Source organism: Talpa occidentalis, unplaced genomic scaffold, assembly GCF_014898055.3.
Source record: "Talpa occidentalis isolate TD23 unplaced genomic scaffold, MPIMG_talOcc4v2.1 talOcc4.16, whole genome shotgun sequence".
Lineage (NCBI taxonomy): Eukaryota > Metazoa > Chordata > Mammalia > Eulipotyphla > Talpidae > Talpa > Talpa occidentalis.
In genome coordinates, this window is record NW_023601653.1 from 18,941,573 (window position 1) to 18,954,868 (window position 13,296).

The 13,296-nt window shown below is 38.7% G+C and overlaps 1 protein-coding gene across 6 annotated transcripts in view; it reads left to right on the forward strand.

Moving 5' to 3' along the window:
• The window catches only part of EEA1 (early endosome antigen 1), a 419,318-nt gene that overhangs the window by 330,109 nt on the left and 75,913 nt on the right, over positions 1-13,296 (forward strand). For all 6 annotated transcript variants that reach the window (XM_054696139.1, XM_054696138.1, XM_054696141.1 and 3 more), the window contains one exon: positions 10,113-10,205. In XM_054696139.1, coding sequence (XP_054552114.1) covers positions 10,113-10,205 — 93 coding nt within the window. The remainder of the gene's footprint in view (positions 1-10,112; positions 10,206-13,296) is intronic.

Below are 13,296 nucleotides of genomic sequence, written 5' to 3' on the forward strand. Positions count from 1 at the left end.
GCCCCTACTCTGGTCTTTACCTTCGTAACTTGTGTACCTTCAGAGTCTGGTCTTTTGAAACATTAGCTGGATTATCTGCTCAAGTCTGTCATGTACTCTTACTTTACCTCGTGATTGTACTGTGTGTCTGCTGGTGCTAATTTGTGTGGCTAATTAATCATTTCTCTTCATAGTTTGAAATAAAAGGGGCTAGGCATGGGACTTAGCACTTCATTCTTGCGTCAGGGTAGAGGTTCTTTTTGCCGCTGGGCTATTTTATTGTCTGCTAGTTAGTTTGTGAATGGTAGTGGTTGAATCCAGGGGATCACATCTGCTCAACTGGCAGTAGACATGGGGTCATATAGTGTGGATGTACTTCATTTTGTTTTCAATATGTGCTGTAGTACATACGTACTTTCTAAAGTACAGTAGCTTACTTTAGAATGCATCCATGGCCATTGCTTGCACCATGATTGACATATTTAATACAACAACAACATGAATAATTTACTTGCATAGACATCTGTTTAAGTGGTGCACGGACCATAGCAATAGTTGAAATTTAATAAAATTTCAATAGTTGAAATTTAATAAAAACTTCATTCTTATCCTAGCCTCCATTTTAAATATCAGGCTGTGATAAAGTTTTACATAAATACGCTAATATGAAACTTTTTCATGAATTTCAATGGTGCCTTATTTTGACTTTATTAGTTAAATAATGGTTAGAGAATGTTTTAAGAATTCCTATCTTTTTACAGTGTTAACCCAAAATACATCATTGTGTGGGATGGACTAAATGGTAAGTCATATCGAGTTAGATCTCTGATAAAGAAGGATGAGTTACTTTTTTTCTGTTTTTCTGATATAGTCTTATTATATCTATCTGCAACTTCTACTATTTTTAGCAATGATTTAGTTTTTAAAATAAATCTACTTAAAAATAAGAGAACATACTTTTGGTTATGAAAATAAATCATGTACATCATGAAATCTGAAAAGTTGAGAAATGTAAGATTGATAAGATGCCTAAGACTGTAACATAGTGGATGGTGTTACATTACGAGCATAAGCTTTGAAGTCAGGTGTAATTCCAACTTGTGCTCTATTGTATTTGTGATCTAAGCAACTTATTTAGCTTCTTTAACTTTATTTCCCACCTCCTTGGTTAAATGGAAACAGTCCCTTAGATTTTACTCAGGTCCTTTACTATGATGATTAAATGATAGAATGCAAAAAAGTACTTAGTGTCATACTTGTCATAGAGCCTAACTGTTATATTAATGTTTGCTATTATTATTAATAGTTAAAATATTTCATTTATTAGACTTCCAATTAACAAGTCTTTAGCATAAAACTGACATTTCTTATGTGCATGATTTTGAAAATGCAAATAATCTAGGAAGAAGTTGAAAATCTGAGCTTTTCAATAAGATAAATACCTCAGGGTTATTTTCGTTTTGTTGTTTTTAAGGATAAAGGCTGCAAAGCAAGTAGACAAATCACTGAATTTGTAATCAAAAGAACTGAGTTCAGGTTCTGCATCTACTACCAGTTTGATATTTGGCAAATCTTTGAGTTTCTCTTTCCTTATCTGTTCAATGAGGGAACATCTAGGTGATTTCTATAGTGCTTTCTGGGGTAAAAAGTATTAGTTGAAAACTAAGGAAGCAATAGGATTATGCTTGTGCATAATAAATGTGCAGGTCATTTGCACAGCCTAAGTAGCATTTTAGATATGTTATGTGTCAAATCCTGGTATCTTTTTACCCTACTTTCTAGCATCTTTGCTGAGGAAAAAAGTGTCTCCAGGAAGCAAGGGTTAAGTGATAAAATTTGATAACTCACCTAAGGTGATTATTACAGCACTTGCCACATAGTACTCTCCCAAAGATAACAGGTTTCCTTTTCTGGGAGTTGTGCTTACAGAAGAAAGCTGCTTCACCCACGGTGGTTCTCTTCCTGGATGTAGCCTTCATTAAATACTGGTTGATGTGAGGGGATGCAGAGAATTATCCTTTTCCTGATTAGAGAGGGACTACTTCTGTGAAGGGCATAGGTGGTCCTGCTAATGCAACTCTTACTCATCAATATTGTTCAATTTCTCCCTAGGCTCAGTCATGCGTCCCTGTGCCCACACAGGTGTTTTGAGAAGGCTCCTCAATAAATCTCTTGCTTGCATATTTCAGAGTTTCTAAGTCTGTTACCTTGGGAACCTGAATTATGACAGTCATCTACTTATTTGGGTAGTCTTTCTCAGGGATTTTTGCATTGTAAAAGATGATTATATACAGAATGGATTTTAATTTTATGATTTTGTGGTGTTCTTTGAAATTGACATTGTACATATACTTTGTAACAGGAATCTATATTAGAATTTCTGTTATTGTATGAAGTGCTATGCAGTAGATTTTCAGGACCCTTTGGTGGAATTTTGAGCATATTTCACAGATTCTCTGTTTAGGAAGTTTCATTATCAGTACTGTTCCCAGTTACCTCAAGTGATTTTAAGACTTTAAAAAATGAGAAGTGCCTTCTTCTTAACATTACATTGTGAATCCTTATTTTGGTATATTTTTGTGTCTACTTATCCACATTTGTTTAAACTCCCAATATTCTAAACATGCTTTAAAATATGTACATCAATTATGTTAGATATTTAATTATATGTTAGATATTTAATATATGTTAGATATTTGCAAGTTTTTATTCTTTTGCTTAATATTGAGTTAATTGTATGTTTATAAAGTCAATTTAGTTACTTGTATCTTATCTGATATTAATTTCAGTAGTCTCAGTCTTTTATTGACTGCTTTTGAGAGGTAAATTACTTTTGTATAAATATTAATAACCAATTTTAGAGTTTTGAAAATGTCAGTAAGAAAGCTAAGCATATATAAAGTTTGGAAATACATTTGATTTAGTTTCTATGGACAAGTTTCTAAATTAGCCAATTTAGAGCCTAAATGAATTGTGGAATGAGAATTTTGGAGCTAGAATGACCCATGATATTGTCCTTTGAGACCAGCTTACCAATGAAAAAGTTGAGATTAAAGAAATTAAGTGTCTGTATGTGTACCAGAGAGAGGAACAAGACACATTTCAGATTCTAGAGAGAATATTGAATTAGCACCTGGGATATCTAAATAATTGCAGTTCTAGCATTCGATAGCAGAGTGATGTCAGATAAGCCAGTTAAACTTTTTAGGGCTTAATTTCTTTATCTACGAAGTGATTCCATTATAATGTGATTTCTGAGATGCTTCCCAGCTTTCAAATTTGATTGAATGTGTTTTTTAGTACATGTACAATGGATAAATGGGCCTCTACTATATATAGTATGTCTACCAAATACCAGACACTGATTTAAACATTTTACATTCATTATTTCATTTGCCCTCCACCCGAGATTGATATTACTAGTTGCACATTATAAATGGAAATTTGAGGCCTAGGAGGTTAAGTAAATTTACAAAGCTTCTAAGAGGATAAACAAAGTTGATCACAGGTCTGTGTGACTGAATCACACTTAGATTTAGATGGGCTTTTGATACTGGAGCACTTGACATTCCTTGCTGAAAACAAGAATCAGTTGCATTTAGATGGGTCTGTGCTTCTGATACCTTCTGTGTATCAGAAGGTTAGACAGAAAAGACTTAGGGTGCAGAAAATGGTATGTTCTGTTGCTTCAGAAATTTTGGAGTGAGCTGGATTCAGATTCAACATTAGTGAAAGCCTCTTAGAGGCCACTTCGAAAGGCAAATTGAATAGGGATTGCACTCAATTCAGCATTAATAATTTAACAACTTGGGTGACTGTTCACTTCCTCATTAAAATTGTAGATGACTCTGTTAGGTAGAATTGCTAACACTTCAGAAAATAGCAGTTATTCTCAGCTGAAAGTTGGTATAAATAAATTAGGGTTAAATGTGGTTTATTTGAAAAAGAAGCTTACTATTGGTATGCGGTTTTATGATAAATAGAAAAACAGCTCTGGAGTTATTTTGGTACAGGAATTTTCTAGGTGAAGGTCATATTATGCCAAAAGTGAGAGCGGTCCATTTTCACTTACAGTGATTATTGGTACATGAGGATTTGCAGTTGCCATGGTTTTCTGGTTCCAATTCCTTGTTAATTTCTTCTGTTTTTTTCTTCTCTTTGACTTATTTAGGAGAGCCCCTTTTAATATTTCTTGTAGGTAAGGTTTTGTGATGGCAAACACTCTCTTTTTCTGTTTATCTGAGAAGACTTTTCCTTTATATCTGAAAGGAGAGTTGTAGCAGGATATAGTATTCTTGGCTGGAAAATTTTATCATTGCATATTTTGAATATGTCATTCCATCCTCACTTTGCCTGTAGGGTTTCCTCTGAGAAGTATGATGCTGGTTTTATGGAATTTCCTTTATAGTTTATCTACTTTTGCTGCCTAGTCTCCTTCTGTATTCTTTCTTTTCTTGAACTTTTGGTAGTTTCATGACTATGTGTCATTACATTTTGAGATTTTGCATTTGGATTTTAGATATTTTAGATAACTGGGTGTTCTTATAAATCATGAACTTCTATATTTCCTTCCCCGGGTTTGGGAAGTTTTCCTCTGTTATTTCTTTCGATAAATTCTCTGCTCTCTTCTCTTTATCTTCCCCTTCTGGGATATTCACTATCCTTATGTTGCCTTTCCTAATGGAGTCAGTCTTCATTTTTTTCTCTTGTATTTTTCTTTATTCTTCCATCTGGTCCTTTGTATTACCATTCTCAGGGTCCCCAATTCCGTACGCCACTGTGGACTAGACCACTGATTTTCTGCAGAATTAATTTTTAATCTCTAGTGATCTTTTCGTATCCTGTAACTCCCTTATTTTCCTGTTTAATCTTTGATTTCTAATTTCTGTTCATTAATTGCATTTGTCAAGTCATTTTTATTCTACATTTTCTTACATTTCATTTTATTTCTTTATCATAGCAATTTTGAACTCTCTAATAGGAAGGTAAGATAATCTGTATCTTCATGTTTGGGTTCTGGAGAGTTTTTTTCCTCTTTGGAGTGATGTATACATTTGAGGTCAATTTGTCCTGTGTTGTATTTTTTTTCCCCTGCCCATTTTGCTGTATCAGATCTTCCTCAGATTTCTGGATTCTCTAGCATTAGCTAATTGGCAATTTAAGGGGTATTCCTAAGAGGGCATACTTGAAGGGAGGTGGGTACCATTCCTCACTTTCCAGGAATATCAGCAACCAGGATCCCCTTTGTTCACAGGCTCTTTTCACTGTGGTTACTTGTATAGGAGGTCTGGAGGATACAGGTCTAGAGGGTGTGTGCTCAGTCTTTCCAAAGCCTGTGGTAGAAGACCCCTGCCAAAGAAGCTATGCATGCAATATGCCTGGAAATGCTATGCTCTTCCACACCATGGAGCCTCATAAGTACTAAGATTAGCACTATTTCCAGGCCATCCCTTTGTTTCCCTCCCTAAAGCAGGCCCAGAAAAAGTCTCTGGGAAGACTGAATTCACTGCGGCTTCCTGAAGTTTCTTTTTAGGTTCAGGGGGAGCTCACACTGTGGGGCAGACATAATTGTCTTCCACATTTCCCCAGGACAGAGACAGTCTTTGAAGCCCAGAAACTCTGCCTGCTATGACTACATGGCTCTCCCTGCTGCCATACCCAGTCCTGGCCACTTGGGTTTCCTTAACTGAATGCAGAACATGCTGCTTTCACTGTGAATTATGCACTTTTCTTCCCAGGCCTGGGGTGTGAGAGCGAGGGGAGCTGGTGGAGGAAGGGCTGGTATCTTCCTGGTGAATTGGCATTGTTCCTGACTTAATGTTTCTCAGTCTTTACTTTCCAATAGTTTCTGGCTCTCCTCCTTACTAAGACAACTGGTCTTCACTTCCCTAGCTCCATTCCAAATGTGACTCCTCCCTCTGGATGCTTATCCTTCCTATCCCTGAGGGAAGCAATGACTCAAGCATCTTACAGGTGGGCACTTTTTTTGGTGTCCTGACTAGGAGTTGTGAATACCTTAGTCTCTAAAGAGCTATCATCCTTAGAAAGATTCCTTTTGCTGCACAATAAGCCTCCCTTACACTTTGGTATAAAGCAACCACTGTTTTATTTGTTCTAGATCTGTGGATCAACATTTGGACTAGGCTTAGCTGAATGAGTCTCCTGCTGGCCTCTCTTTGAATTCCTGAGTATAGTTGGAGTTATCTTTTGGTTTTTGATTGGGATGGCTAGTCTAGGGTGGCCTCACTCAAATTGCTGATTATATCCAATGACTACCCATATCCAAGGATATCCTTGGCTTATATGTTTTCTAGCAATGAGAAAGAAAATCCCATTGTGCAAGCACTTTTCAAGTCTCTGCTTGTATCTCATTTGCTCCACCATCAGCCAAGGCTCATGGTATCCCAGAGTTCCTGTGGGAGAGAATTATACAAGAGAATTAATAAGAGCATTAAAACACAGGTATGATTCATTGAAGGCCATTACTGTAACAAGCTACCACAAATACCATTTTCTTCTTTGTATCTCAGTAAGTGTTTTCAGAGATGTATAAAGAAGAGACATAATAGAATTTAAAGGACAGAAGGATTTCTGAGGCGAAAAATTCAGGAAAAGGTTTTATGATGTCATTTACGTTGGAGAGTCTGATTTCATTAGCAGTTGTAAATTGCTGATTTTCTACATCTTTCATTCCTTCTGTGTATGTTAACTGACATTTTTTCTCTCAAGAACTTTTCATCGCCAATCAGGGCTATTTGGTTACCATGACTTTAAGTACATACTGGAATGGCAGGATGAATTCTTTACCTTTTACTACTCATTTTCAGAATAAGAGCTTACTGTAGTGCTGATCAATGAGGCTCCTTGTCTTTTTACTTTCTCTTGAGAAAATAGAACTCATGGGTTTTTAAAAAATGTATTTTTTTAAAGATTTATTTATTTTTATACAAGAACAGGTGTATAAGCCAGATGTGTGGGAGGGTGAGAGGATTCCCCTGCGACACAGTGGGGAAACAGATCAGGCAGACCAACCGAAATACACTGCTGAGGGGAGCAGCGGGTGAGGCGAGAGAGGTCTGCCCCGCCATGTGGGTATCTCCGCGGCTGGTGGGGATTGAACCGGCTCTGCAGAGGCTGTGGACAGCTTCACAGGGCTGCACTCAACCACCTGCGCCACCAGGGAGACCCCTAAAAAGTATATTTTATGAACTCATGGCTTTCATTTATATGCTTATTTGGTTTACAATTGAAGTCAGTGTGAGTTTTTGATTGTCCCAGTTTTAGCTAGTGGATGTGCCTTCAAGATAACTTTTTGCCGTTTTGTTTGATAGCTCTTTGCTTTTTGGAACAATATCTCCTAGTTCATTTTTTTAAATTTAATTTAATTTTATATTTTTTTACATCATTTTCCATTTTTGCACAGTGTATGCATTTTCATGTTGGTTATATTCTGCATACAATTCCTACCCCCCTTATTTTGACCCTAATTCCTCCCCTATCCAGTGTGTCTCTGGTTTATAGTTGCTTGTTGATTTTGATTTTTACTTTATTATAATGAGTCTTTTTTTCCTGGTCCCTTATTTAGGTTTTCTAAATTCCTGCTATGAGTGAGACCATCCGGTATTTTTCGTTTTCTTTCTGGCTTATTTCTCTGAGCATGATCCCTTCCAGCTCCATCAATATTGCTGTAAATTGCATGAGTTTCTTTTTTTTTTTTTTGATTGCTGAGTAATATTCCATTGTGTATATGTACCACATCTTCTTGATCCAGTCATCTATTTGGGGGCATTTGGGTTGTTTCCATAGCTTAGCTATTGTAAATAGTGCTGCTATAAACATAGGGGTACAGGTGCCCTTTTGAATTAATGATTCTGTGTCCTTTGGGTAAATGCCTAGCAGTGGAGTTGCTGGATCATATGGAAGCTCTATGTTTAGTAGGTCAAGAAATCTCCACACAGCTCTCCGTACGGGTTGTGCCAGTTTGCACTCCCACCAACAGTGCAGGAGAGTTCCTTTTTCTTTACATCCTTGCCAACATTTGTTGTAGCTAGTTTTTTTAATATGTGCCATTTTCACTGGTGTAAGATGGTATCTCATTGTAGTTTTGATTTGCATTTCCCTGATTACAAGTGATGCTGAACATTTTTTCATATGCCTGGTGGCCATTTGCATTTCCTCTTTGGAGAAGTTCCTTTTTAGCTCTTCTGCTCATTTTTATTTTTAAAGATTTATTTATGTATTTATTTAATACATAAATTAAAGCACTGGGTACAGTCAGAAGTGCAGGAGGGTGAGAGAATTCACCAGAGCCAGAGCGGGGAGCAGAACAGGCAGACTGACGAAGTACACTGCTGAGGGGAGCAGCGGGCGTGGCAGGAGAGGTTTGTCGTGCCAAGTGGGACCCTCGCTGGTGGCTAGGGATCGAACCGGTGCTGCAGAGGCTGCGGGCAGCTTCGCAGCCCAGTGCTCAACTGCTGTGCCACTGGGGAGGCCCTGCCCATTTTTTGACTGGATTATTTACTTTGTTTTTGTTGAGTCTCTTCAGCTCTTTATAGATTTTTATGATCAGTCCTTTATCATTAGTGTTATGTGCAAAATTTTCTCACCCAGTTCATTTTATAAAATTCCTTCTCCAGTCCTAGAATCAACTATTTCTTCAAAATATCCTGGTTCCTTTTAGTAGGGAATGGTACTTAGACACCAGAGTCTGAGCACTTAGAGTGCTCATTACTTCTGGGTTGTCATTGCTTTTCTTTTTTTTTTTAAAGATTTATTTATTTACACATACAAGAGCTGGGGTACAGGCCAGAGGTGTGGGGGTGGGGTTGAGAGGATTCACCAGAGACAGAGTGGGGAACAGAACAGGCAGATTGACCGAAATACACCGCTGAGGGGAGCAGTGGGCAAGCCAGGAGAGGTCTGCTGAGCCATGTGGATTGCTCCTTGGTTTGCTGGGCATCGAACTTGTGCTGCAGTGGCTGCAGACAGCTTCATATACAGTAGTAAGTAGAGTTGTGTCTTAACCACTTGTGCCACCAGGGAAGCCCCTGTCATTGCTTTTAAGCTTTAAAAAAAAGGATTTATTTAACAAGCAAAACAAGTTAAAATTTAAATTTTAAAAAGGTTTTTACTTTTTTTACCCAACTTTTCACTAGATTTCTAATTCCTTTAAGGTAATGAGGACTATTAAAGAATGATAATGTAGAATGATAAATATTGGAGGGGAAAAAAGAGAATTTTAACATTCCAAACCATGTCTTTGGTTATGGTATATCAAGTATTGGTTACTGACTGGTAATGGTTAGTATAGGTGATAGAAGAATGGATGATTAGATAGTTTGGACTCTGTTGGTCTTTTTAACACCAAATAGTTATAGTTATAGTTTAGTTGGTATAGTGCAGAGAGAAATGCAGGAGGAATAAGATTTGCATAGTTCAGCTTCTTTCTGACTTTTGTTAAAGAGAGACTTTCTTGAGTAGTCCTTTAGTCATTTTGAATCTGCTTTCTCATTTATGAAGATGACTTTTGTTGTACAGCTCTCACAGATGTCATGATTAAGTGAGGTGTTTTGTGAAACACAGTTGAAAATTATTAAGCATTGTATATGAAAGTAAACTATTTTATTGTGAAAAAACTAAAAATGAGAGAATGCTTTTAGAACTCTTCATACACAGTAGTAAGTACAGTTGGTTTTCAATAAAGGATACTTTGTTATTAAGAGAGGACATCTACTTTTACATATTAGACTAGTTATTTTTATTGTTTATGTTATTAATCTTTTTTTAAAGATTTATTCATCTAGGCATATAAGAACTGGGGTACAGGCCACAGGTGTGGGGGGTGAGAGGATTCACCAGAGGACAGAGTAGGGAACAGAACAGGCAGATGTACTGAAATACACTGCTGAGGGGAGCAGCAGGTGAGGCAGGAGAGGTCTGCTGTGACTGTGGGTTGCTCCCTGGCCAGGGATCGAACTCGTGCTGCAGTGGCTGCAGATAGCTTCATAGGTTGCTTAGCTTCATAGGTTGCATCTTAACCCCTTTGTGCCACCAAGGAGGCCCTATGTTATTAATTTTTAAATACATTGTTAATACCTGCTTTGATTTCTTTCCCCCTTCTGTTTGTGTTTCAGACTCCTGGGAGAGTTGGCTCTCAAGGTTCTGATTTAGATTCATCAGCAACTCCTATAAACACAGTGGATGTTAATAATGAAAGCTCTTCAGAGGTATGAAAATAATAACTTGGTAATAAAATTCTGTGTTATTTAAGGGAAAATAGCAAATATTTTGGAGTAATGATTAGTAATTTAGACTTGTTGGAAAAGTTCTCATAACTTTTATTTTTACAAAATTGGAGTGCAACTCTTGAATAGTAGGCTGAAATACTGTATATTTAGACTGAAAATTGCCAATTATATTTAATGCTTATGTTACCTCAACCTAATGAAAATTTTAAATCTGTTGATAAAGAATTACTGGTTAACTAGTATTTATGTGCTTGTAATGCACATAAATGATTGAATGAAAAATTAGGTTATCTAGAAAATTTACTGTATTTGGTTTGCTATATTTACGACTTTGGAAAAAGGTTTATCTTTGGTAGCTTATTAAAAACTAATGGAGAAAATAAATAAGCCTAAAAAAAGAAAAAACTTAAACATTTTGAGAATCCATCCTTAGTTGTTGCATTAATTTTTTAATGACAAATTTACTTATTACAGAAAAAAGAAAATCAGGTAATAAAAGAACACAAAACCCTCCCATAGTACTGCCACTGAGAGCTCAATATACATTCTTCTCTGGCTTTTTTTGTCAGGTGCCTTTTTCTGGGCTCAGCTGTACCCAGTTCCTTTTCTCTGTTCTCCCTTTCCCCACCTCTGTTGATGAGTTGTTTATCTTGCACATTTCTGGGTATGGCTCTCTTTCTATCTGTTTGTTTCTGTTTTGTCTCTCTCTGATCTTCTGTCTCTTCTGTTTATCTTTATGTATGTGTATATAAGATAAACTGTAATATGATTTTACAGTGTTGTAAGAGCAAGAAGAGAGGAATTAGTCGAACTTTATTAAGAACATGTTTAAGAAAATATCTTTAAGAAAAATAGGCCAAACTGGGTTCCTGATATGATGAACTCAAAGTACTCAGCTGTAGCCTTGGAAAGGAATCTATTAATAATTGTTGATCCTAGTCAGACCAAAATCAAAACCAAAACCACCAGAGAGACCTTAAACAAGTAACAACAAAAATCAATACTGCATGGATAGTGAGCAGTACCTGATAATACCACTAAGTTTTCTTATTAGAGTCATTTCCCTACTCTCTCAGATAGTTATACTCACTTCTCTATTCTGAAATCTCCCATGTCTCTTAACCGGTTTTCACCTTTCCTCAGCCACCTTTTATATGAGATCATTGAGAAAATGGGAACTTCTAGATGAGTGTCTTCATTTTGTCACCATGTAGTTGCACCTGCATTCTCTTTCTTTAGTACAGAGGAGACAGGTAGGGTTCTTTTCCTGTTAAATTGCAATCATATCTCTGTGCTTTGGATTCCACTCTCTCTCTTATTCTCAACTTACTCTCTCTCCTTCCTGCCACTTTTGTTTTTAATTATGTCATGAATTATTTTCATCAACATAAGAAAATGTTGAGTATAATACGTGTAAAAATAATAAAAGAAGGCGGAGGGCTGAGCAACATGGCGGCGAGGAGACGCTGTGAGTAAGATCTCCCATTAAAAAAAGTTAATAGGGAGGAAAAGCGGCAGGTCCCAGTGAGAACTGGGACACGGAAGATAAACGGATGACTTCAGCAAACTACCCGAAGAAGAAAGTGGCCATAAAAGAGGACCAGAAGGGAGGAAAGCGCAGAACCCTGCTCCCCTCCCCCACCCACAGAGTCGGCATGCTCCGACCAGCAGAGAGGAGGAAAACAACACACTAAAACGACCAACAAGAACAAACTACGCAGCAAGCGGGACTGTGAGTGGAAAGGAACTATTGCAGTTCCTGCAGGATTCGCCGCGGCGGTGAGCCAACGGCTCCCGGCGCCATTAGAGAACAAAGAGACCCTGGAGGAGACCCGCACACAGCCCCGGGCCGGCCTGTAAGCTTGCGCGGGAAAAGCAGTGCGCTTGAAAAGCAAAAGCGGATCGGGATCGCGGCTGCCCAGGTCCCCGCACCTGCGACCTAGGCTTGCGGGGAGACACGCGGAGGCCCTCACTGGGGTGAAAGTCCCTCACTGATTAAGCAGGAACCAGTCGCCCAGGCACGGGAGCTGGTGCAAAAGGCGCCATTCCTGCGCCACTGAACTGGGCTATAGCCCACGTCCTGGAACTGAGGGCTTTGGAACTGAGACCCGGGGCACGAAGTTCGGGGCGTGGGTTCTCCACGACGGTGGGGCACAAGGCAGACACAGCACCCCAAAGCCGTTGAGGTTTACCCTACCATCCCCACTCTGTTCCCTGTCCCACGGGGTGGGGGGAGGGGCGAAAAAAGCCCCCCAAGGACAATAGGAGAGATCTCTGGCGCCACCTAGCAACCAGAAAAAAAAAGTCACTAACACCCCATAGAACAGGGAAATTTCTTAAGACTGCTTGAAAGGCAGAAGCCTCCCGGAGGAGACAGTGGCCAGCTGGGAAGTTAGCCCACGCCAGGCCCCTTCCGACCAGCAGTCTGAGCCCACAGAGGGAACAGGCACCCACGGCCGGGGCAGACCTGGCGCGCAGAAGAGTGTGCCTGAGACCGGATGCTCAGGGACTGAGTCCCGCGTCGCCATTTTAGAACAGGGACATTTCTTCAGTAAAGACTGCCTGAAACCAGCAGAAAGCTCCCTCAGAAGCCAGAGATGGCTCCTGGAGGAGCCAGAGGGGAGCGGAGAAGTTCACCCAAGATGCCAGCCAGTCCGAGCAACACAGTGTCCCAATGCATACGACAAATTAGAAAACAGACAGTAGGGAGTAGAAGAACCACAAGCAACCTAACAACTCCTCAGGAAAAAAGCACACCACAAAAAGAAAACCACCCCCCGGATTGCAACGACAGTAACTTGGAAGAACTTCTGCGCCTTCCAGAAAGAGAATTTAAAATTGCCGTGATTAAAAAAATGACAGAACTCATAAAGGAAAACAATGATCAGAAGAAGGAAATTGAGTCCCTAAAGAGGGAAGCAAAAGAAACGCAGGAGATCAAAGAATTAATGAAGGAACTAAAGAACTCTGGGAAAAGCAATGAAAGCAGAATAGATGAAATGGAAGAAAGAATAAGTACTCTTGAAGACACAGAAATAAAAGAACCAAACAGAAAAGGAAAGAGAAGTAC